At 34.5% G+C, this 26,898-nt stretch overlaps 1 protein-coding gene across 2 annotated transcripts in view; it reads left to right on the forward strand.

The window, feature by feature from the left end:
• The window catches only part of LOC141331783 (RAS guanyl-releasing protein 2), a 59,410-nt gene extending 32,789 nt beyond the window's left edge, over nucleotides 1-26,621 (forward strand). For both annotated transcript variants that reach the window (XM_073836811.1, XM_073836810.1), the window contains exons 9-18: nucleotides 2,688-2,804; nucleotides 5,793-6,074; nucleotides 10,248-10,328; nucleotides 10,428-10,550; nucleotides 12,588-12,703; nucleotides 14,351-14,492; nucleotides 14,992-15,028; nucleotides 22,453-22,611; nucleotides 22,700-22,762; nucleotides 24,583-26,621. In XM_073836811.1, the coding sequence (XP_073692912.1) occupies nucleotides 2,688-2,804; nucleotides 5,793-6,074; nucleotides 10,248-10,328; nucleotides 10,428-10,550; nucleotides 12,588-12,703; nucleotides 14,351-14,492; nucleotides 14,992-15,028; nucleotides 22,453-22,611; nucleotides 22,700-22,758 (1,116 nt within the window). In that variant the 3' untranslated portion in view covers nucleotides 22,759-22,762; nucleotides 24,583-26,621. The remainder of the gene's footprint in view (nucleotides 1-2,687; nucleotides 2,805-5,792; nucleotides 6,075-10,247; nucleotides 10,329-10,427; nucleotides 10,551-12,587; nucleotides 12,704-14,350; nucleotides 14,493-14,991; nucleotides 15,029-22,452; nucleotides 22,612-22,699; nucleotides 22,763-24,582) is intronic.
• Nucleotides 26,622-26,898: the final 277 nt, after the last annotated feature.

The raw sequence follows: 26,898 nt of genomic DNA on the forward strand, positions 1-26,898 counted from the left end.
TTAAGAATTTTTAGATTTTTTTTTTTTGCTGGAAACAAAACAAAGTCTAAGTAAGAAAAGCATTTTTTTTTTGCAGTGAAATAGCAATGTGTAACATTTTACCAGATTTAGTGCAACACTTTTATTTGTTCCCCATAAAATAATGTTTGGATTTCTAAAATTATTGTGCACTGATTTTTGTAGGTAAAAAAATATATATATATATTTTTTTTGTCATCGATTATTAATATACATATATTTTTTTCATATTTCCTGTTTATTTAATTTTTCTTTCTAATTAAATAGTCTGTATTTAGTAGATTGTGAAAGGATGATTATCAGTTCCACACACAGAGATATATCAATTCTACATTTATTTAAATGACAAAAAAAAAAAATCTGAGGAGAAAAAGACAGATCGGAGCATCTCTAAAAAAAAGTACATTTACAAGAAAATACTATTTCAGTCTTCAAAACTTCATGTTTAAATCATGTGTTGCTATTTAATTAAATGTGAATTTTACTAGCGATGAGTGAAAATTGTTTCTACACAATTTTTTCTGTGTACAATGTAAAACATGTATGTACTGTACACAATGTGTAATATTAAATTATTAATTTTAATGTACAGTAAGCACATAAACACCTCAAAAATAAAATTTTGTCATAAGTTACTCACTCTCTCATGAGTTTCCTTCTCATGCTGAACACAAAGGAAGATATTTTGAAGAACCAAATAGTTTTTTGGTCCCCATTGACTTCCATAGTAGGGAAAGAAATACTATGGAAGTCAATGGCTACCATCAGCTGTTTGATTACCAGCATTCTTCAAAATAAATTGCTTTATGATCAACAGAAGAAAGGAACTCATAGAGGTTTGGAACGACATGAGAGTGAATGATGACAGAATTGTCATTTTTGGGTAAATTATTCTTTGAAAAGCTTTTTTTCTTGTTAATGCTTTGGCCTATGACTTTTTAATGTGGTTGAAATGATCATTTATAGGGTTGGCAACTGTTAGTACAACAGCTGCAGAGTGCAAGTCAGCTAAAATCCAGCTTGAAAAAAGAAAATCCAAAGACTTACAAAAACACAGGTGTAGACCTTTAGTACAATGACAGCTAGACCCATGTGACTTTTCTTCTCTTTGAATTTTTCAGAAGCGCAGTGGGGCTCCATCACCCCCTGCTCTCGTTCCTCCTGATGATCCCTTGTTCTCTTCCTTCTTATGGGCCCCTGAGCTCTTCCTCTTCCAAAATATCACTTTGACTACCGCTTTAGGTTTCCTGCCCAATTCCTTTTCATATTGACTTTTCCTTTTTCTTTAAAATACTCTTTCCGTCCTCCTCCTAAAAGCAGGCTAGAAGCATATTTAGGGGACAAGCCAAATAATCTGCCAATGGGGTAAGAAAAAAATCTTGTTTCAAACAGAAAACAAGATTATTTTGCTTACCCCCATTGGCAGATTATTTAGCTTGTTTTAAGCAAAAACACATGTAATTTTAACTAGTTTTTTCTGAAAACAAGACACTCGTTTTTACTTGTCTAGAAAATTCTTCTTGATTCGAGAATTTGTAAATAATTTGGCTGGAAACGAGACAAAAAATACAAGTAAGAAATGCATTTTTTGCGGTGAGTGTGTTTCTGCTGTTTGTAATTATTTGTGGAATTTACTAGCAATTTCTAAATGAAATTTGTAAATCTGAGTGACTGTAATAATGATCCATTTTAAATTTTACCAAACATACAACAGAAGTTAGTAGACACAACACAACAGTGTTGAGGAAAGTTACTTTTAAAAGTAATGCATTACAATATTGAGTTACTCTCTAAAAAAGCAACTAACTACATGACTTGGTTTCTTTTTATGGAAAGTAATGCATTGTTACTTTTGCGTTACTTGTTAAATCTGGCCAGGGCTTGCTTGTTTGTTTTTAATATAAAAAGTTATATTTTTGGCAAATGTAAAAGCCTTTTCACACCAAAACCTCAGGCTCAGAGAAAAGTAAATTGACATCTGTACAGTAGACCGCAGAAGAAAAAAAAAATTCAACTCTTCAGCAATAAAAAAAAAGGAAAACAAATGTTAGATTATTTTGAGTAATTTTTGCTTATTAGTATGGACGAATTGGATCGTCGAAGGTCGGCAGCAAAGACATTGGATAATAAAATGGGATTAAATACATAAAGGATATTAATATTATTTAACATATTTAATTTTTGCAGGTTTGCATTGAATTTCAGTGTTTTTATTCATTTTGAGGAATACTGTATCTGTTTTTTAGTGAGTGAGATGAATTAATGCAGGTTGACATTTATTCTAGAACTAAAGTAACATCTTACTCACGATTTCTCTCAACATGGGGACAGGAGAGCTTTTAATCAATAAATGGGGGAAAAAGTTACTGGAGTTACTTATTTGAAAAAGAAACTCTTATTTTCTTGTCAATTAAAAAGTAATGCGTTACTTGGAAAAAGTGATTTTAGTAAGTAACTTGCATTACTTGTAAAGCCTTACCCTCAACACTAATATTCACTAAACTAAATAAATAAAAAAATTGCTGCTTGCATAAAGAATTTGTTAATTTGCAGACACTGAATCGCTCAGAGCCTCCTAATAGCATGAATGTGTTTGAGAAGTATTATTAATTTGATTAAATATTAACTTAATCATCTCTTTTTTTCTCTCACTAATTCACGCTCTGTAGAAACTACTACAGCTGCAGAATTTCAACACGCTGATGGCGGTGGTCGGGGGTCTCAATAACAGCTCCATCTCTAGGCTGAAGGAGACACAGGCACACATCAGCAACGAAACCAATAAGGTACATACAACTCCTGTCCCCTGTTACATGTAACCTATAAATTAGACCCAACAAATCTCAAGACAGATTTTGCTCAGTGGACATTTAAACGTGTTCTTGTATTCTGTCTATAATTATTCGTTAGTTGTACTGTGTCTCACCGTTTATCAGCATCTTACAACCTGAGCACAGCTTTTTTAGATACTTTAGTGATAAGTAACTTAAGCAGTACAACACCTGTCTCATGTAACCTATATACAGTGGGGAAAATAATGATTTCTTCCCCTGCTGATTTTGTACATTTGCCCACTGACAAAAAATTGGCCAGTCTATAATTTTAATGGTATGTTCATTTTAACAGTGAGAGACAGAAAAACAACAAAACAAATCCAGAAAACGCATTTCAAAAAAGTTATAAATTGATTTGCATTTTAATGAGTGAAATAATATTTGACCCCTTCGCAGAACATGACTTCGTACTTGGTGGCAAAACCCTTGTTGGCAATCACAGAGGTCAGACATTTCTTGTAGTTGGCCACAAGGTTTGCACATATCTCAAGAGGGATTTGCAGATCCTCTCCAAGTCATTAAGGTTTTGAGGCTGACGTTTAGCAACTCGAACCTTTAGCTCCCTCCACAGATTTTCTATGGGATTAAGGTCTGGAGACTGGATAGGCCACTCCTGGACCTTCATGTGCTTCTTCTTGAGCCACTTTGTTGCCTTGGCCATGTGTTTTAGGCCATTGTCATGCTGGAATACCCATCCACGACCCATTTCCAATGAGGGAAGGAGGTTCTCAACCAAGATTTGGGCCCTGTCCATCGTCCCTTTGATGCGGTGCAGAAAAACACCCCAAAGAATAATGTTTCCAGCTCTAAGTTTGACAGTGAGGATGGTGTTCTTGGGATCATAGGCAGCACACCGAGTTGAGTTGATGCCAAAGAGCTCGAATTTAGTCTCATCTGACCACAACACTTTCACCCAGTTCTCCTCTGAATCATTCAGATGTTCGTTGGCAAACTTCAGATGGGCTGTACATGTGCTTTCTTGAGCAGGGGGACCTTGCGGGCGCTGCAGGATTTCAGTCCATCACGGCGTAGTGTGTTACCAATTGTTTTCTTGGTGACTATAGTCCCAGTTGTCTTGAAATCATTGACAAGGTCCTCCTGTGTAGTTCTGGGCTGATTCTTCACTGTTCTCATGATCATGGAAACTCCACGAGGTGAGATCTTGAATGGAGACCCAGACCGAGGGTGTCACGAGACCAACTGATAGACGGAGAGGAGGTTAGGAAACTGAACGAGGTTTTAATGAAAAGTTTCAACAAAACACAGTTCAGCGAACTTCTCAATACATCATAACTAAAAGAAAAGAAGATAAATGAAGAAACAAACAAAACTTACATTGAAGGGTACGCGTAGAACAGAGATAGACCCAACAAACAGAATGTTTGGTAAATAAGAAAAAGAAACAGATTCAGATGGTCAAACTGGGAGACTGGTAATAGGCTTTTAGCAGAGGAACGGGAATGAGTGCGGTAGCTAGCGTGTAGAACAGACAACGAGGGAATGAATGTCCAGAGCTTTTATGCAGGGAGTATGATGATGAGCGGCAGGTGAAGGTGGTTAGAGATGGGGTGTTTGGTGTTTGGTGTTTGGTGTTTGGTGATAGTGCAGGTGCAGAAGATGAATCTGACGGTCCTGGTGGTTGCGTGACAGAGCGAGATTGACAGTTATTTTGTGTTTCTTTTATTTTCGAATAAGCGAAAAAGTGCTTGGCGATGACATCCTTCGACAGCTTTTTGGGAACCTGATTAATTGATTGCTTCTGTGGACAGGTGTCTTTTGTAGAGGTAACAAGCTGAGATTAGGAGCACTCCCTTTAAAGGGGTCAACGGATGCAAAACTCACTTTTACATGTTATTTGAACATTAATGTGTGTTGGCAGTTTGTGTACACAACCACCCTACAATGATAAAAATTCAGCCAGTGATATTTTTTTAAAGTATTAAAGTAATATCTCCTTTTTAAAATCAGGTCACTCTCAGCTTCTTGTGGGTGTGACGACACGCAGACAGAGGCCACTCCCTGGATAGTTGATTGACATGAGCGCCTTACCTTAGACCCGTCCTCACTGAGCTGAAACAGTCCGTCTCAGATCACCATTGTGTGACTCAGGTGCTTAGGAAGACTCTAATTGAGCGATTGAGGTGTTCTGTTGTTGGACGTAATAATGAACATAGCAGTAGTCATTTACTCCCGACATCTGAGCCGTTGAAGACGCAGAGGATTAACAACACTTTCGTTTTTGAAAGGACAGTGCCGATCCCAATCTACATATGCGTCTATGTTCGTGCGAATCATTCGTGATGCAGCTTCACCCACAGCAGAAGTGAGTATAAGGGGTTTTTATGCATCTTTGCAAATGGCCTTTCTTAAAAATGTTTTGGTTAGCAAGTTGCGCAGCTAAATGCACCTAAATGCAGCTAAAGTAAACATTACGGCTCGTCCTTCCATAGCAGAGAGGGGCGGGGTGGGCAGAGCTCATTAGCATTTAAAGGAACATGCAACAGAATAGCTTGCTTTAAAAAAGGCTGATTTTGACAAGGTAAAAAGAGTGCTTTTTTACACTACCATTGAGAAATTTTAACCAACTTATGTTATAGACTTCTCATTAAGAGCCTAAAGAATCATATCAACTTGTGGAAAATGGACATCCGATTACCCCTTTAAGCGAGTGCTTGATAACTGTATAAAAGATACCTGGAAGTCAATCTTGCTGATTGATAGGGGATCAAATACGTATTTCACTCATTAAAATGTAACTTTTTTTTTAAATGCATTGTTCTGGATTTTTTGTGGATTTTCTGTCTCTCACTGTTTAAATACACCTACCATTAAAATGATAGACTGATCATTTCTAAGTCAGTGGGCAAAATCAGCAGGGGATTAAATAATTTCCCCACTGTAAGATCAACACCATTATTTTAAACTGAATGTCTCTTTCAGATCTTTAACGGTTTGTTGGACATGTTGACGTCATTTGGAAACTACAGTCAATACCGGCGGCGATTCGCGGAGTGCACTGGTTTCCGATTCCCAATCCTGGCTGTTAACCTCAAGGACTTGATAGCTGTTCATGTCGCTTTGTCGGACTGGACAGACCCACAGAAGACTCGCGTCAACTTGACTAAAACTCAGCAACTCTATGCCATCCTGCAGGAATTGGCCCTAGTGCAGAACAATCCTCCTAACATCGAGGCCAACACAGACTTGCTCAATCTACTTACAGTGAGTGCGTGTGTTTTATGTTGTGTATATGATTTCAAGAGGAATAGAGTCTCTTAGTGAGTGGGATAAAACTGACTAATTGAATGGATGTCTGTTTGAAAAAAACACTTAATTGGCAATTGATGATGTATTTTTGTAGGCCAATCCTGGTTCCTTTGACAAAAATCCATTAGGATTTCCCATTGACTTTTGCATTATTACAGAAAATAAGCAAAGGTTTATGATTCTCGCCAGGGGCGCCGCTAAGGGGTGGGGGGGGGGGGGCATGGGTAAGTTAGGACGATTCTAAGGGCCCATGCCCTTTAGGGGCCCCCAGAGATCTGCTTTGGTGTGGGAGGGGGGGCCCAAACTCATATTTTGTCATAGGGCCCAAAATTGCGAGCGGCGCCCCTGATTCTCGCACATTATGTTCATCATAAAGATCTTCACAAATGAAAGCAATCAATCTCTAGATAATAAAAGCTAAATGTACACTATAAACAAACTAAATGCTCACACTACTTCAGTGTCACCAACAATAAGCTTCCAACAAATGTCTCATTGTTTGAAAAAATGCAATTATGAAAAAAAGTGGTTGTGACTAATACATAGATTAATTTATCTGTTAGATAAATTAGACATTTAATGCTCTTGACAACATGTGTAGTGCTATTACATATATTAGTGCATTACTGATGTATTTTATGTCATAGAGTAAAACATGAAGATATCTTTAGCATTGAACAAACCAATTGAAACTTTTTACCAAGCTTTTGCATACAGTCGAGGTCAAAAGTGTACATCCCCTTTCAGAATCTGCAAAATGTTAATTTTTTTTAACAAAATAAGAGGGATCATACAAACTGCATGTTATTGATTATTGAGTACTGACCTGAATAAGATATTTCATATAAAAGATGTTTACATATAGTCCACAAGAGCAAATAATAGTTGAATTTATAAAAATGACCCACTTTAAAAGTTTACATTCCTTGATTCTTAATACTGTGTTGCTACCTGAATGATCCACAGCTGTGTTTTTTTTGTTTAGTGATAGTTGTTCACGAGTCCCTTGTTTGTCCTGAACAGTTAAACTGCCTGCTGTTCTTCTGATAAGTTTTCCAGCATTTTTGTGTATTTAAACCCTTTCCAATGACAGTATGATTTTGAGATCCATCTTTTCAGACTGAGGACAACTGAGGGACTCATATGCAACTATTACAGAAGGTTCAAACACTCACTCAACCACTCAAACACCCCCCCCCCCTCCCACTTCTTAATGCAAGTTTTTTTTTTATTATTATTGTTCTGGAGCATCAGTGAGCGTTTGAACCTTCTGTAATAGTTGCATATGAGTCCCTCAGTTGTCCTCAATGTGAAAAGATCTCAAAATCATACAGTCATTGTTGGAAAGTGTTCAAATACACAAAAATGCTGAAAAACCAAAGAATTTGTGGAACCTGAAGGCAGTTTAACCTCTTATTTTGGTCAAATAATTAACATTTTACAGATTCTGAAAGGGGGATGTAAAATTTTGACCTCAACTGTATAAAAGTATGTAACGCCTGTGGACTTGTGGAAAACTTGAACTGCATAAGCAACAGAGCTCAATGCGTCGAGCATGTAGTTTGATAGCCGTTTTATAGTTTTTTGTAAAAATCTCAGGTATTTTTCAGCTCTGATTGTTCACAGCTCACATTAAACACACTTTCAGCACAGAAGTAGAACAAAAAAGGCATTTTCTACAGGAGATTTTGTATACAGCATTCCCACATTGCTGTTATATTCCTGTTCGCAGTATTTAAAAACTTTTAAATACTGTGTGTTCACAGCATCACTATATACCTAAATGATTTCCACGTGTCCACACGCAACACAGAAACACAGTTTTTAAGAGTTTTCATCATGGAATATGTTTTCGAAAAACAGCTATTTTTTGCTATTTGCCAGAGTTTTGTTTTAGTAAAGCCGCATATAGATACGTTTCACCGTTGCCATAGCATTGCCATAGAAACTAAGTGTTTTTAAGTCCTCATAACATGAATTGCTCTACATAGATTATTGTGAATAATTACAGGTATTTACTGCACAGAGAGAAATCTTACCTGATCAAAACCTAACCATTTCAGAAACTACAAGGACAAGAGAGAATGGATCTTTAAATTTAGCTTTCGCAGCTCATTTGACTTCTACAGTCCTTTTATGGAAGCTTGTTTCTGCTACTGAAATAATATTAAAAAAAGATAATTGTGATTTAATTCTGACTTTTTTTCTAACAATTGCATGACAATTACATGACAATCTACAATTGCAAATAAGTTTACATTTGGCAATTGTGACTTTTTTCAGAATTGTATGATATAAACTTGCAATTGCAAGTTATAAAGTCAGAGCTGTGGGATGGAAATACACAATTTAGAAAAATAAAGTTACAGTTGCAACATTATAATTCACAATTGTAAGTTTCTATCTCATAGTTCTGAGAAAAAATACGCGAGAAAAAGAAAAAAAGAAAAAAAGAATAATAAAGGATTGTGATATATAAACTCATAATTGTGAGATAATAAGTCAAACTTTTTTTAATATCCCATGGTGGAAATGGACTTCCATAGTTTTTTCTACTTTAAGGACTTGCCATAAAATAAAATAAAAAAGGTGTGACTTAATTCTGACTTTTTTCTAACAATTGCATGATATAAGTTCACATCTGGCAATTGTGACTTTTTTCATAACTGATGATATAAACTTAATAACAAGCTATAAAATCAGAGATGTGAGATGTAAACTTGCAATTTAGAGAAATAAAGTTACAACTGCAACATTATAACTCATATTTAACTTAGACAAAATGGAAAAAAGAGGGGGAAAAAAGAAAGAATTGTGATATATGAATTCAGAATTGTGAGATAAGAAGTCAAACTTTTTATTATATATCCCTTGGTGAAAATGGACTTCCATGTTTTTTTCTTTTTCCTCTTTAAGGACTTGCCATTCAGGATAAATATTTTTTTTTCTGCTGTTTAAAAGTTTGGGATCAGTAAGGCTTGTAATCTCTTACGCTAATCAAGACTGCATTTATTTAAAAAACTATAATACTGCAAAATGTTATTACAATCTAAAACAATGTTTTTTATTTTAATATATATAAAAATATTTATTTTTCCTGTGATACAAAGCTGAATTTTCATCAACCATTACTCCGGTCTTCAGAGTCACATGATCCTTAAGAAATCATTCTAATATGCTGATTTATTTATTATCTATGTTGGCAACAGTTATTTTTTTGGAACCTGTGATACTTTTTTCAGGATTCTTTTTAACTTTGAAGTAAAAAAAAAAAAACAGCATTTATTCAAAATACAAATCTTTTCTAACAATATAAGTCTTTGCTATCACTTTTGATCAATAACACATCCAAGCTGAATAAAAGTAATAATTTCTTTCAAAAATTTACCCCAAACTTTTGAACAGTAGTGTATATTGTTAGAAAAGATGTCTATTTTAAATAAACACTGTTCCTTTTAACTTTTTTTCATCAAAGAATCTTGAAAAATATTAAGCAACACAACTGTTTCCAGCACTGATAATAAATAAGCATATTAGAACACTGCAAAAAATGATTTTCTTACTTAGAATTTTTGTCTTGTTTCCAGCCAGAATATCTTTATCTTAAATCAGGAAGGATTTTCTAGACAAGAAAAAGTTATTGTCTTGTTTTTAGTAAAAACAAGTCAAAATTAAGTGAGTTTTTGCTTAAAACAAGCAAAATAATCTGCCAATGGGGTAAGAAAAATAATCTAGTTGTCTGCTTGAAATAAGATTTTTTTTCTTACCCCATTGGCAGATTATTTTGCTTGTTTTAAGCAAAAACTCACTTAATTTTGACTTGTTTTTACTAAAAACAAGACAATAATTTTTACTTGTCTAGAAAATCCTTCCTGATTCAAGAATTTTTAGATATTTTGGCTGGAAACAAGACAAAAATTCGAAGTAAGAAAAGCATTGTTTGCAGTGAATGATTTTTGATTATGTGACGCTGAATACTGCAACGATGCTGAAAAATTCAGCTTTGATAAAAGAAATAAATCAGATGTTTAATGTCTATTAAAAATAAAAGAACATAAGAAATCATCCATGTACTCCTCCTAAAACATTATAACGATCATTTGCAACTCAATGAATCCTTATGCATAGGTGTCACTGGATCAGTACCACACAGAAGAGGAGATTTATCAGCTCTCATTACAGAGGGAACCCAGAGCTGCAAAACCAGCGGTCAGTTTTCTACTCAGTTCATTCCCACTGGCAGTGAAACAGTACAGTGCATTCACATTCGACTTCTTTTTCTCCCATGTTTTTTGATTGGTGGATCAGAACTCAACCTCCTCTTCCAGTCCAGCTCCTAAACAGCTCTCAATGATTGATGAGTGGGCAGCGTCAGTCAAGCCTAAAGCTAATCCCGCTATTATCAGCAAACATATCGAGAAGATGGTGGAAGTAAGAGAAAAACTAACATTCTTATTCTAATTTGTTTTGTCTTTTTGTTGACACTTTTGTGTCTCATTACTTCAGTTCACTGCAAAAAAATGCTTTTCCAGCTAAGATTTCTTGTCTTGTTTCCAGCCGAAATATCTAAAAATTCTTAAATCAAGAAGGATTTTCTAGATGAGTAAAAATTATTGTCTTGTTTTCAGAAAAAAAAAGTCAAAATTAAGTGCATTTTTGCTTGAAACAAGCAAAATAATCTGCCAATGGGGTAAGAAAAATAATCTTGTTTTCTGTTTGAAAACAAGACAATAATTTTTATCTGTCTAGAAAATCCTTCTTGATTTAAGAATTTTTAGATATTTTGGCTAGAAACAAGACAAATCATCTTAGTTAGAAAAGTCTTTTTTGCAGTGTAAGCCCTGTCCCTCTTTATTCACTGGTAATTGTCCAATTTGGAAAAAGAAATGTGCAATGGAAAGGTTCAGAAACTAGACAAATACTTTTGAGAGCCAACTAAAGATAATCGGGCTTTATTTAATAGTAATTACAACTAAGATCAGCCAGCTAAATGAAGGTCTTTATTAAATGTTTAGGTTAGTGAACTCCTGATTAGTATTTGCTTAGAAAAGACATATTAGGCAGAATAAATCATTGAATAGATCTCCTTGGGTCAGATATTACAAAAAGTGCCTTAAATAAATATTAGCTTTATTTCTATATTATCCATCGAATTCAGTGTCTCAAAGTTCAAGTTCAGTGGACATTTGCACACAATTAGGATTTTCTAGATGAGTAAAAATTGTCTTGTTTTCAGAAAAAAAAACCAAGTCAAAATTGAGTGTGTTTTTGCTTGAAACAAGCTCAATAATCTCCCAATGGGGTAAGCAAAATAATCTCGTTTTCTGTTTGAAATAAGATTTTTTTTGCTTACCCCATTGGCAGATAATTTGGCTTGTTCTAAGCAAAAACTCAAGAAGCAAAAAAAAAAAAAAAAAAAAGATTTTGACTTGTTTTTTCTGAAAACAAAACAAGAAAATAATTTTTACTTGTCTAGAAAATCCTTCTTGATTTAAGAATTTTTAGATATTTTGGCTGGAAACAAGACAAAAAATCTAAGCTAGAGAAGCATTTTTTGCTGTGTATGTAAGAAAAGTGTGTTTTTGCAGTGTGTGCAAATGTCCACTGAGTACACACTGCAAAAAATGCTTTTCTTACTTAGATGTTTTGTCTTGTTTCCATTAAAAATATCTAAAAATTCTTAAATCAAGAAGGATTTTTAGACAAGTAAAAAAAAAAAAATTCTTGTTTTCAGAAAAAAGTCAAAATTTAGTGAGTTTTTGCTTAGAACAAGCACAATAATCTGCCATTGGGGTAAGAAAAAAAATCTTATTTCAAACAGAAAACAAGATTATTTTTCTTACCCCATTGGCAGATTATTTTGCTTGTTTCAAGCAAAAATGCACTTAATTTTGACTTTTTTTTTCTGAAAACAAGACCTTAATTTTGACTTTTTTTTTCTGAAAACAAGACAATTTTTACTCATCTAGAAAATCCTTCTTGATTTAAGAATTTTTAGATATTTTGGCTGGAAACAAGACAAAAAATCTAAGCTAGAAAAGCATTTTTTGTAGTGCAATCTAACTTTGAGTTACTGAATTTGATGGATAATGTAGAAATAAAGCTAATATTTATTTATTTTTGTATTCTGTCTATGATAGTTTGTCCATTGTGGTGTCTCTAGCAGTTTTTTTAGCATCTCGCGACCTGAGCACTGCTTTTTTTAGATGCTTTGTTGAGTAGCTCATCTTTAAAAAACACATCCTGAGGCTCCAGTGTTCTGTTTTTGAACCAGTCTAGTTTTTAGTTGCCAATGTGGGATTTGTCAGTAATGGGGCTTGGTACTGAATGAAATATGTGTATTTGTTTGACAGTAACTGTTTATTATCAAATTTAACAGGCTCAATATGTTCATTTACAACTCCTCCCAACATGAATGTATTGTTGGAGATACATGTTCATGAAACTGTTTCTATTTTCTTTACACAGTCTGTGTTCAAGAATTTTGACACAAACGGCGACGGGTTCATCTCACGTGAAGAGTTCGAGTGCATCAGGAATAACTTCCCTTATCTCAGCAAGTTTGGAGAACTTGATAAAAATCAGTAAGTGTATTGAAAAATAAATAAAATTGCATATTAGTGCCTTTGTTTTGTCTCAAGATGCACACCAGTAATGTTTTTATTCTAATCACATTTAGTCCTAACTGAACTTTGGCCTAATCTTGGCTTAGTCTAAACCCTGTCTGTGAAACCGGGCCTTATTGTCTACAGTAGCGATCAAAACGAAAATATCTTCTGACAGGTCTGTAGAGCAACGTTTATTCTCTTCGCCAGGAGATGGCAACAACTACGTTTAAAAAAAAAAATTGTCATTGAATTATACATTCAAGAGATTCCAATAGTGAAACAAGTCTTTATTACAGTTTTTTTCAGAGGCTAGGATAGGTCACTTTTGCAAAACTCTTCACACAATTCTCCTAACCGACTTTCAGCTTGGCAAAGCAGTTCATTTCACATTCAAAATGCACTACAACTACCAAAACACTTTATTCAGGTCTCAAATAAACTCATTCTTCCAGAAAAATAGCAAAGGTTGACAGCCGACAAACACACTTTGTCACCCACAAAACAATGAGCTAAAAAACACTAACAACATGTAGCATTACACAGTGTTTTCTTGTGTAAAAAAAGGACACATCTCTGTTTATAATTGCAATATATATTGTTTATAACTGCAATATGTGTTACTGGAATGAATCAGACATGATGCAGAATTCGTCTATATTTTATGTTGTTTATTTATTTTTATTTATTTTTGCACTAAGTAATTCCAAAATACAAAAATTTGTATTCACACCATCCACTGATACAGATACAATAGTAATGCTAATCTACTGCATTTTTAGATTTGAAATATGTTTCAATAAAATATTGCTGTTGAATTTTGCTGTCTTATTCAGTTTTGCATTATGATATTGTTTTGAACATAAGTTTAACAGTTTTGAAAACAGTATGTAAGCACGTGCAAAATGTGCTGTACGTACAAAGATTTTTGGCGGTTGTTGTGTCTGAGTGAGAAAACAATTCATGATATTTGAGAGATGTAGTCATTGAATGCATTTTGTGCCTAAACAATGCTAATTGATCCTCAGTTTAGCCTACATAGACTTCTGTTGTGCTCACTGTGTGAAGAGTTTTGCAAAAGTGACCTAAGTATTGAGAAATGTGTCCTAGCGTCTGTAAAACAACTGTAATTGAGACACTTGCTCCTTCATTTTTTTTTTAAATTCAGACTTAAGCAATGAACATTCTGTCAGAACCACTAGTAAATTACGTAATTTTGTTTAGATTTCTAATCCTTTTTTTCTTCAGTATTGTGATCTCCTGTTATAAACGAAAATAGTTTTTCAGCTTACCCAGAATCATGCAGCATTAGTTTACATATTTAATCCTGCATATAATTCATTAAAATATAAGTTTAATTTCATAAAGTACAAGTTCATATCAAAATGCACCTACATTTTTACGTTGAATAAAATACTATTTTCCCCTATATATTTCATCATTGAGGATTTATTTTAAAAAGTAAAAAAATCTCGTCTCGTGAGATAAGTGTCTCGTAACACCCCTAGTATTGAATTAACTTATTTTTCATAAGGGATGTTAAGCCTTTGTTTGCAGTGTTTGGCTGTTTATGAGTGTCTGTTTTTCTCTCTCTTATTTCATGTTCTTTCGTTCTCCATCTCTCAGGGATGGAAAGATCAGCAGAGATGAGATGATAGATTACTTCATGAAGGCCAGTTCTTTGCTCAACTGTAAGATGGGCTTCATACACACCTTTATTGAGACCACATACGTGAAACCAACCTTCTGCGAACACTGCGCTGGCTTTGTAAGTATCATGCAATCATATAGAAATAGACTCATTACTTTATTTTTTTTTAATTATTGCGTCTTGTCTTTTCTAAAATGAACAGATGAACATTAGCCTGTTTACATTTGCTTTGATCTGTTGGTTTATTTATAGCATGGTGTGGTGTGTAGCTGTTTATTGTTGTACCCCAGTCCCTTGCATTGAGTGTGTGTGGTGCTTTCAGATCTACCTCTGTGTGTGTGTGTGTGTGTGTGTGTGTGTGTGTGTGTGTGTGTGTGTGTGTGTGTGTGTGTGTGTGTGTGTGTGTGTGTGTGTGTGTGTGTGTGTGTGTGGCCTCTGATGTTGTGTGTTTGTGATGTTTGTGCTCTCCCTTTCATCTATTGTTTACCTGCTGTGATTCTCTTTCTCTCTTGATCTTAGTCCCTCCCTCTTCTCTTCTACGTATTATTTCCTGCATCCTTTCTGCATCTGTCTTTTTTTTCTCAAAAATAACTTCTATTCTCTTTTTTTTTTTAAGATATGGGGCTTTTATAAACAAGGATACAAATGCAAAGGTAAGAGAGAGCTGCATGTGCTTGTTTGGCATGTTTGTGGTATATATTAACTATAATAATATATTAACTATAGCATAACATAGAATTTTTGTATGTGACCCTGAACCACAAAACCAGTCATAAGGGTCAGTTTTTGGAAACTGAAATTTATACATCATCTGAAAGCTAAATAAATAACATTAAGCTTTCCATTGATGTACGGTTTGTTAGGATAGGACAGTATTTGGCCGGGATACAACTATTTGAAGCATGCAAAAAAATCTAAATACTGAGAAAATTTTCTTTAAAATTGTCCAAATTAAGTTCTTAGCAATGCATAATCAAAAAATTAAGTTTTAATACTTATACGTTAGGAAATTTACAAAATAGCTTAATAGAACATCTTTACTTAATATCTTAAAATATTTTTTGGGCACAAAAGAAAAATCTATCATTTTTGACCAATGCAATATATTTTTAGCTGTTGCTACAAATATACTCATGTGGTCCATGGTCACATATTATATTATGAGTTCCAGAAGCTTAAAATACCTTTAGTGTGAAAGTAGACCCTATCAAGATTACTTTGTCCTATTGTGTAACACTTCCTCAAGAGTTAATTTTGTGCACCAGAAGTCATGGTGGCCTTTGAGGTTAAATGCGGAAATGATTGTGCATTGAGTTCATTACAGTACATGAGCACTGGAGCTTTTGAGCTTCATAAAGGATTCAGAAGGACCGTAGAATTATCATAAAAGCATCCCATATTACTTCCGAAGCCATATGATAGTTTTGGGTGGGAAATTTAAGCTGTTAAAAAAAAAAGCAATTTTTCAATTTACTGGCACATAGTGGAATCAAAAGAAACTTTCTGCAGCATCATAGACCAAACAGATCTTAAATAACAGGCGTTCAAATAAAAACTTAGATTTTTGTATTTGTGTTCATCATATAATTATGGGAAAAAAATATTAATTATTCCACCCAATATTTGGACTTTTTTCTGTAAAAAGAGACCATTTGTTATCAATTTACTTCAGTGTATGTGAGTAGGGTGAGTAGGTATGCCAAAATCAGTAAAAAAAATCCCAATAATGCAGCAGAGCTGAAAGGGTTAACTAAAAAATCACTGCAATCAGATCAATGAGTCAGTGAGCTTAACTCAAGAATCAAATCATTCTGAATAGTGAATGAATCATTCAGTGTATCCGATGATTAATTGAAAATATCCAACTCAAAATAAGTATTTGTTCTCTAAACGGACATTGCTACTTCAGATCAGTTGCTCACACAAAGCTATTACATGGTTTCAAAAGACTTGAGTTATAGCACAAAGTAATATGAACTGCTTTTATGATATGTTGCTTTTGCTTTAAGCTTAAAAAAAACATTGAAGCAATGCTATTAAAGGTTAAACCGTATCTGAAGTATTATAAGTTACAACATAAGACTCAGTGGTTGAGCGGTATTATTTTTGTCAAGTGGTGACTAAAAGAAGCTGAATACAAGGAAGTGAATACAGGAAGCAAAATATGCTCAATAAGATCATTTTTTATAAAAAGAAAGGCTGATCAGGACATAGAGAGAGAGAGGGCATAATCCTGTGATAGTGTTGTGTGTGAGGACCTACACACTTAAAAATAAAGGTGCTTAACAATGCTATAGAAGAACCTTTTGTTGTCTAAATGGTTCCTTAAAGAACCTTTAACAATTGAAGAACCTTCCTGTTTTACAAAAGGTTCTTTGTGGCGAAAAAGCGTTCTTCAGATTATAAGAGTTAAGAAAGAGATGGTTCTTTGTGGAACCAAAAATGGTTCTTTTATGGCATTTTAAATCTCCTTTATTTTTAAGAGTGTATTCACTGTACTATGCCAGGATGGTTCTGACTTTTATGACTTTTATAATGAATAGATCATAATTATAAAGATTGTGGAGTATAATTTATCTCTAAAATACTGTAATGTAACATTTTGGCTACCACAGTTTTTACTACCCTTTTTAGTTTACAAACGTTTCCAGTAAGGAGAGGAAACATCTGTATCTTAGGCTCGAATAGCAGTTGCTTCAGCAGTTCCATGTTTGTAAAAAGACAAACATGGAACATGGCCAAAATAGCTGGTGTTAACATTTAAGCGAGAGAGAAATGAGCAAAGTGGGCAAATTAATGGATCTTGAAGGGGTGACAAAGTAACCCAGATAGCAAGCTACCATTGAAACAATGTTAAGTCAATGTTGTGCACAATATTGAAACAAAGGTGAGATTTAAACTTAAAATCAATGATTATGTCATTGAATCAATATTATGAAGTGATGTTGGTTCAACATCACTTTTGCATCCACAATTAATGTTGAAACAAAGTTGAGCTTTCAACAGAAAATCAATGTTATGAAGTGATGTTGGTTCAGTATCACTTTTGCACCCACAATATTGAAACAAAGGTGAGATTTAAGCAGAAAATCAATGATTATGTCATTGAATCAATGTCATGAAGTGATGTTGCTGCAACATAATTTTTGCACCCACAATTAATGTTGAAACAAGATTGAGATTTCAACAAAAAAAATCCATTGAATTAATATTACACTATAATTAATTCTTACATCACTGGTGTTGACATCACCATTGAAATTAACAAAAAAAAATCAATAGTAAAATTGTTTAATCAATGTTACGCTATGATTTATTCCGTGTCACTGATGTTACAGCACTATTGAAATTAATATAAATAATCAATGGTATAATATCAGCGAATCAGTGTTACACAGTGATGTTAATTCCACATCACTGCTGTTGAATTGATATTAAAATATACTAAAAGGCTATAATTGGTAATATCATTTTGTTAATTTGATTGGTTCTAAACCACTTTTCTTGAAACATTGAAAATACAACTGAAAAGTCAACAATGTCAAAACAATGTTGCTATCTGATGTTCCAAGGTAATGTTAAAACAACATTAATATTTCTGACCATTTCAAAGTCTAGGGAAAACATTTTCAAACATCAATGATACCTTTCCAGCAACTGAGTAAGTTTACTTTAGTCCACAGTTTAACACGATCAATGGCAAAAAGACATAAAATAACACTTTCAGAAGTCTGATGTCATTATAACAAGTAATCCAGCAAGTATTCAAAATCTGGCTTGCATCAGTCTGCTGCCTTTTTTTCTTTGGGTTCTCTGAAATCTGAAAAAGAAAGCATGGTGCTCTTAAAAATAAAGGTGCTTAACAATGCCATAGAAGAACCTTTTTTTGTTCAAATGGTTCCATAAAGAACCTTTAACATCTGAAGAAACTTTCTGTTTCACAAAAGGTTCTTAATGGCAAAAGAAGGTTCTTCAGATTATAAAAATGTAACAAAGAGACGGTTCTTTAAAGAACCTTTGACTGAATGGTTCTTTGTGGAACCAAAAATGGTTCTTCTATGGAATCACTGTGAAAAACCTTTTAAAGCACCTTTATTTTTAAGTCACATTCAGGAAAGTTAATATGCTAAACACAATGGCCCGGTTTCACAGGCAGGGCTTAAACTAAACCAGGATTAGGCCATAGTTCAGTTAGGACATTTAAGTTATTTTTTATAAACATGCTTAGAAGAAAACATTACTGCTGTGCATCTTGGGACAAAACAAACGCACTGATATATTTTAAGATCAATCAGTGCAAGTTTATTTCAGTTGAAACAGCTCAGACTTACATTTTAGTCTAGGACTAGGCTTAAGCCCTGTCTGTGAAACCGGGGGAATATGATTATATAAATTGCTCAATACAAAATAATCTAACTAAATTTATAATACTGTTGAATTATGTGTATTTCATGTATTTATTTAAAATCTACTAATGCTTCGATATCAAATAGAAGCACTATGGCAAGGTGTTCACTCGTTCCACCCATGTTTAACACCTACCCTATAATTGAACACACCTGAATCCGATAATCAAGATCATTAATAAGATTAATAAGATCAATAAACACCTCAGAGCGAAGGCCATTACATGAATCCTGTTTTCTGTGAAACTACATCACATAAAAGTAGGTTTCACTTGTAGAATCAAGGGCTTAAGTTTTTTTTTCAATAACCGTTTCTTTAAAGCTGCTATTTCACCTTATTACAATCACAAATTAGCTATGTCTGTTACTTTCTCATAAACACAAGGGCCTGGTTTCATAGACAGGGCTTAGACTAAGCCAGGATTAGGCCATAGATCAATTAGGACATTAAAGTAATTTTTGTAAATGTGCCTTAGAAAAAAAACATTACTGTTGTTCCTCTTGAGACAAAACAAAGGCTCTGGTATGTTTTAAGATCAATCAGTGCAAGTTACTTTCAGTTGAAAAAGCTCAGACTTTTAGACATTTTAGTCTGGGACTAAGCTTAAGTCTTGTCTGTGAAACCGGGGGACAGTGTAGTTTTTTGTGATTGTGTTTCAGTGGGAACAGGCTAAACTGAAAGAAGATCAGTTACGTTCTTCACATTTAATCCAGATTCAGGAATATGAACGATTACCTGAAGCAGTCATCAGGGAGCAGGGCACAAGACACAGGATAGCTCTTTTTAAGAAAAAAAAAATGGTTTATTGAAAAACTTTAATATCTTTCAATTAATGTCCCTGCTGAAAGAACAGCTAAAAGCTGGTTTAAGATGGAAGTAGCTGGTTTTAGCTGGTCTCCCAGCCTGGCCAGTCTGGGAAAGTGGCCAAAACCCCTCCAGCTTATGCTGGTTTTAGCTGTTTTTTCAGCATGGGTTTCTTATTAGATGCAGTAACAAAAAAATCAAATGCAAACAGCAAGCATGCAAAACAAAGAAATGGAGAAATAAGATAGATGCAACACTGATGCACCCAGAGAAGTCATGCATGTCAGGTGGATCAACAAACTAGACTTCTGTATAGGATGCACCTGTGATTTCTTAATAAGGAAGCATACATTATACTACAGAGAAGTGCTCATGCAGGTCCAAAATGGGCGTTTACCTAATTGAACATATGCACTGAGCGTTCTTTATAACTTATGCATAATAATAAGCAGCTCATAAACTTCTGCTGAAGCTCATTTTATATGTGCTCTTGAGACTCCTCTACTGCCTTGTTCTTATCTAAAACTGAGAAAAAATAATAATTGCAAAATTGTAAATAATGATAGCGGCATGAACATTAAGTTTCATATTATTTAACAACTAATCGTTGAAATGCGGAGGCTGGTAATCCCAGGAGAGTACCTGCATAGTTGTACATTTAAATGCTGACAGCTAACCACTATCATAACATGATGAAAATGGGGAAAAATGGCTTTTCCAGGAAAACATCTTTTTTCAAGATAAAAATGAGATGAAATGACCCATATAACCAGAAGATGGCAGCAGAGGATCAATCATTTCAACTCCCTAGATTCTTTAAGGCGTCTTGCCTTTCGATTTATTCTAAAATTATTAGTATATTAAATTGTAGTACTTTAAAGGCACTGAAGTATATACTTAAGCAAGTGCAGAAAGTCATTAAGCTCAGACACAAACAGCCTGTAAGGGTATATTATTTAAATACTTATATGTAGTTCATTTAAATTAAACAAGTAAAATATTTTATATAATTTAATAACTACATCTTTAAAGCTTTATCTTAAACTGTAAAAGCTATTATAGCCCATATTTAACCAACACAAACTTGTTACTGCTGTAGTTTCGTCACTCTGAATTTAGTCTGAATCATTTAAGCTTTTTTTACATCAGCTTGTCAGTTTCGTCCAGTTATTAATGTCAATCATAGCATTGACTCGCCATATTTAACGATTTACTGGCATATACATGGATGTTGGGTCCTCTTAAACAAATTAAACTTTTGTTCGATTGTGAATGGATTATGTAGAGAAAAAGAGCAAAGTACACTCCTATTACGGCACAGTACAGTTGACCGGAAATGACTGAGCTGGCTTGTCTAAAACAAGGAAGTAATCCATGCATATGGTCAATTAGTATGCATTTTCAAACTACAATTGTTGTTTTTCAACCGTTTTTAAATAGAGTTACTAAAATCGTGAAGGCTCTGAAACCAAGCCCCAGTGGATTAGAGCAAATCGGCTAAAGCCATTGTAAATTAAATACAAATCACTGTTAGTTCAATGTAACCCATGTGTGCTGTCTGTCATCAAAATTTCAATGCTGATCAAACATACTTTAAACACGGAGATGTCATTCTCAACCAAAACTCAACATTGTATCAGTGTCACCATGCTATCTGGAAATTCTAATGACATGTAAATAATGTGCTAATCATGCTAGAAACATGTTAGCAACTTGCTAATCATGCTAGAAACATGTTAGAAACATGTTAGCAACTTGTCAGCCTAAAAGCATGTTAGAAAGTTGGTAATCATGCTAGAAATATGCTGCAAACATGCTATCAACTTGCTAATCATGTTGGAAACATGTTGGCAAACGTACTAATCTTGATACAAACATGTTAGAAACGTGCTAGCAACTTGCTAATAATGCTAGAAACAAGCTAGCAATTTGCTAATCATTAGAAACATGCTGATGACATGCTGGTATTTTGCTAATCATGCTAGAAACATGCTAATAACTTGCTAATCATGCAAAAAACGTGTTAGCAACCTGCTTATCATGCTAGAAACGTGCTAATGGCATGCTAGCAACTTGCTAGTCAGCCTAGAAACATGCTAACAATGTGTTAATCATGTTGGAAACATGCTATCAACTTACTAATCATGATACAAACATGTTAGAAACGTGCCAATAACATCCTAAGAATGCAAGGAACATGTTAATTATGCTAGAAACATGCCAGCAACTTGCTACCCTGCTGAAAAAACAGCATATGCTGGTTAGGTATGTTTTGGTGCTGGGATGCTGGTTTTAGCTGGTTTATGCTGGTCCCTTGCTGGTTTTTGCTGGTTTATGCTGGTCCTTTGCTGGTTTTTGCTGGTTTATGCTGGTCCTTTGCTGGTTTATGCTGGTCCTTGACCAGCAACATGACCAGCATAAACCAGCAAAGGACCAGCATTAACCAGCAACATGACCAGCATAAACCAGCTAAAACCAGTATCCCAGCACCAAAACATACCTAACCAGCATGCTGTTTTTTTCAGCAGGTTATTCATGCTAGAAACACACTAAACATACTAGAAAAAATGTTAGAATCATGCTAACTACATTCTAATCATGCTAGCAACATGTTAAACATCTAATCTAGCTATGTAACATTAAAAACTGCTGCTTTAAACTTTCAAGCTAGGCTTTCTCAAGCCAACCTAAACTTTTTTTAATCTATTTTGTTCTTATCATATTATCTGCAAGTACAGTTTAACAATTTAAAGTACTCTACAAGTGCATATTCAGCACTTAATTTTCACAAGGGCTTGCTAACAGTTTTCACTTTTGTCCCACACCCTAAATACTAACGCTGCCTCTCTCTCTCTCTCTCTCTCAGTTTGTGGTGTGAACTGTCATAAAGCATGCCACGGACGCCTGACGATCGAATGCCGCAAAAGAACAAAGAGCATCAGTCATGAGACGCCACCGTCATTACAGTCCAGATCATTCAGCTTTCCTTTGCCCAGCAATGCCCCATCAAACCTGCAAAACACGGGTACATTCTCACACACATTACTGCAAAACTCAGATTAGCTGTGAACCAGACTCTCAATGCCTATTTCTGATCGTTCTTTGGTTTTCAGTCATCACAGAAGAGGATGTTGAGGCAGCTGAACAGGGTGTATTTGACTGTCACCTCTAAACTGGTAAACCAACATTCTGCATCACTACATAAATACATTTCTCAGAAAAAAAAAAAAAACTGGGGTCATCGGGATGCCCGTTTTACACAAGTTCATATGATTCTTTAGGGTCTTAATAAAAAGTCTCTAATATACTTTGGTTAAAAAATTCAAAAGAGTAGTGTAAATAAACACCCTTTTACCTTGTCAAAATCAGCTCTGCAAAATAGCAGCTCATTTTATCGCATGGGCCCTTTAAATGAAAATGATCTGCTCGCTCCGCCCCTCTCTGCTGAGGGATTATGAGCTGTAATGTTTACTTTAGCAGCTTTTAGCTGCATTTAGCCATGTTTATCGGCGAAACTTGCCCACAAACACATTTAAACACATTAAAAAAGGCCGTTTGCAAAGACGCATAAAAAACCCTTTTACTTACTTCTGCTGTGGGTGAAGCTGCATCACGAATGATTCACACAAACATAGATCCATATGAAGATCGGGATCAGTGTTTTCCTTTTAAAAATGAAAGTAACATTGTCCTCTGTCTCTTAAAGGATAACTATTGCCAAAATGCAACCTGGGCTGTTTTTTTTTTTTTTTTTTTTACTGTACACGAGACTATATCTAAAAACATAATTACGACAAACTAGCTGTTTTTGAGATTGTGATTTCGTTTTGCGGTCAATTCGCCGGTGCCTGGGAGTACTAGGGGCATAACTTTGAGCGCATCAAAATCAATATTTTTGCAACACTAAGAAGGCTTGACACACCATGAAAGTATTGCCTGGGTCTCTACACATGAACTCCAGCATTGAGAACATTGTTTGTGTACACAGAGTTTAGCCAGTTTAGCCGTCTTGCCAGTCAAGAAGTGTCGATCTCCTAATGCGAGGAGAGTAAAGATAGATAGCTCCTAAAGCATATTTCCATATAAATGCATGGCTAATTCGTTGTTTTGTCGCAAGTGAAAAACAATATTAACCTTCTAGTTGTAAAAAGAGCCTCATATAAGCCTAATATTTCGCCCTATGGAGTCCATTCATTGACTGGCCAGACGGCTGCGAGCGGAAACCCAAATAGTGTAAGTGAGTTGTTAAAAACCTTTCTTTTTAGTAAACTCTCTGGACACAAACAATGTTCTCAATGCTGGAGTTCATGTGTAGAGACCCAGGCAATACTTCGAGCAAAGTTTCATGGTGTGTCGAGCCTTCTTAGTGTTGTAAAAAATATCGATTTTGATGCGCTCAAAGTTATGCCCCTAGTACTCCCATTCACCGGCCATTGACCACAAAACTAAATCACGGTCAATCTCAAAAACGGCTTGTTTGTCGTAATTATGCTTTTAGATATAAGTTTGTCTCGTTTACAGTAAAAAAAAAAAAAAACAGCCCAGGTTGCATTTTGGCAATAGCTATCCTTTAAGCGGCTCAGATGTCGTTAGTAAATGACTACTGCTATGTTCATTATTACATCAAACAACAGAACACCTCATTCGCTCAAGTCTTCCTCTGCACCTGAGTCACACAATGGTGATCTGAGTCGGGCTTCTTTCAGTTCAGTGAGTGCGGGTCTAAGTTAAGAGGCTCATGTCAATCAGCTGTGTTTCATCACAATGACAAGAAGCTGAGAATGGATATTACTTTTAAAGATTAAAAAATACCACTTGGTGGATTTTTATCATTGTAGGATGGTTGTGTACACAAACTGCCGACACACATTAATGTTCAAACAACATGTAAAATTTAGTTTTACATCCGATGACCCCTTTAATGATAATTATAATTATATCATTAAACATATTGTACTGTCATCAATATTGTAACTCAATATTGTTAACTGTACAGGTTTTTGTCTGACTTCACAAATGGACAGCATGTCAACAAGGAGTCTTGTGTGGGGCCAAATTCTTCCAATCACACCCACTGCAAAAATGTTGAAGGAAAACAAGATCTAGAGTTAGGATTGAACTGTGGGATCGACTGTGTTCACTCGCTATTGAAGCCACAAATGGTGAGACACGGACATGCTGCTATCTGCTGGACTGAAGCTGCAACTGCTGACCAGACCATCCACCTCTTCCTGCAGAAGCCTGAATGTAATCGCACATGTATCTCAAAATCTCAAGCATATGTGTAGGATTTATCATTATGGTGTATATTCTTCCCAGGCTGCTTGGAATGCAGTGTAATTTAACTTTTGTAAATAAAAAAAGAAAAGGAGGAATTTCAGGTGACTATGTTCTGAGGTACAGGAATGTTTTTTTTTTTTTTAAACTGTAGTAATAAGATCTTTTTTGTGAATGCAACTATTGGAGCTTAATGTCACCAAAGCAATTGTGGCTGAATTTCAGTGTAAACTCAGTGTGTTTGCATCTGAAATATTATGCAATCAGCTGTAATTTTCTTTAAGCCTTTGAATTAACTGAATCAAAACCATTTTAAATAATCTATATATTGAGAGATAAGTGGTGAGTGATATTCCAGCTGTAACTGAATGTTGTTATAAAAACAAACAAAAAAAAAAATCAAAAAAATATTAAGCAAATGTATAGAATAAATATATACACTGTAAATTGAGTCAACTTAAAATAATTTGTTACCCTGCTGAATTTTAAGTTCAGTCAACTCAACTTGAAATTTCAAGTTGTACTAAGTCTCAACTTAGATATTTGAGTTGACTTAACAAAAAATTTGGTTTGTTAAACTTAAAAGCTGGGTAAGTTACCTGGCTGCCTTAAAATGTTAAGTTGAATCAACTTAAATATCTAAGTTGTCACTTAGTGCAACTTAACATTTCAAGTTGACTTAACCTTTTTAAAGTTGAAGGAACTTAAAATTTTAAGGCAGCCAGGTAACAAATTATTTTAAGTTGACTCAACACATTGTTTTTACAGTGTATGAAAGGCCTGCCTTTCACACCACAAATGATATGTGTGAACAAGATTTTGAACCGAAACAATGAATTCCTGTGAAGCTCTTCATATAATGACTGAAAGTTTGCCAAACAACGTTTTGGTTTTCTTCACCTAGTATGTTAATTTAGTGAAGGAACACAATGGCAAATAAGATATCACCTTTGGGTCATATGTCCAGAGCCTTTTTCATCAGCATATCTGAGCATTAAACACTACGCGATAAAGAATCTGAATTAATTCAAAGGGTCAATCACTCATCATTGAGGATTTTAATAATCCCCAACACTTTGTTCTGGGCTATTTCACTTTAAAGAAATAGGAAAATGAAATCTTCATGAGGAAGTTACATTACCATGGCCTTTTGCTGATTAAATATATCTAATATAATACTTATATGTAGTTCTTGTGGTTCTGTGTTCAAAAGATGTGAAACATGCCTTTAAAAAAAAATTCTGGCTCTGTTGTACGATGCCAAAAACACCATTTGTTTCACAACAGTAAGTCCATGTTTCCAATCTGAGAATATCCCGTTCTTTCTCTTTTTAATGTACTGTATGTTGTAGCATTAGCTGTTAAAATGTAATTTCCACAATTCTTCCAATGATCCTGAGAAATGTCAATGTTAATCTGGGAAATCTGACTCTTATGTTATTTGGGCATGTAACACATGTATTGTATGCATATTAACCGAAATGCTCTTTTCAAATATCCTATGCTGTTTTGTTGAATGTTTTGTTTTTATATGTACCAAAAAAAAAAAAAAATAGAGGAATATGTGTTTAGAGTGAGAATGCATTTTACATTGAAGTGAATTTGTGGTGTTGCACACTGAAATATGTTTATGTAATACAAAGAATGACTTCTTTTTTTCTTGGTGATGATTGAATGTATTTTTCTCATGCAACTAACTTTTTTATTGTGCAGGTCTGTTGGAATCTTTCAGTGACAATAAATATTGATATCAAAATATCTACATGAGCGACTGAATTGCATCAGCCTCTCGTATTCAATTAAGTCCAGACTGCTGTTTTGGAATAAAAAAATAAAAAGATATACTTCTGTTAGGCTACAACCAGAATCAAGCTGTATAACTAGATTTCTTTGGCCATTTAGTTGCACAATTAGGATTTGCTTAAATTGTAGCGCCCCCTAGTGTTAGAAATGGATTAAATTTGACTGGTTTCCTCCTGTTACTTTTGAGTTTTAGAGGGGTTTTGGCCACTTTCCCAGCCTGAGACCAGCTACT

This window comes from Garra rufa, chromosome 3, assembly GCF_049309525.1.
Source record: "Garra rufa chromosome 3, GarRuf1.0, whole genome shotgun sequence".
NCBI lineage: Eukaryota > Metazoa > Chordata > Actinopteri > Cypriniformes > Cyprinidae > Garra > Garra rufa.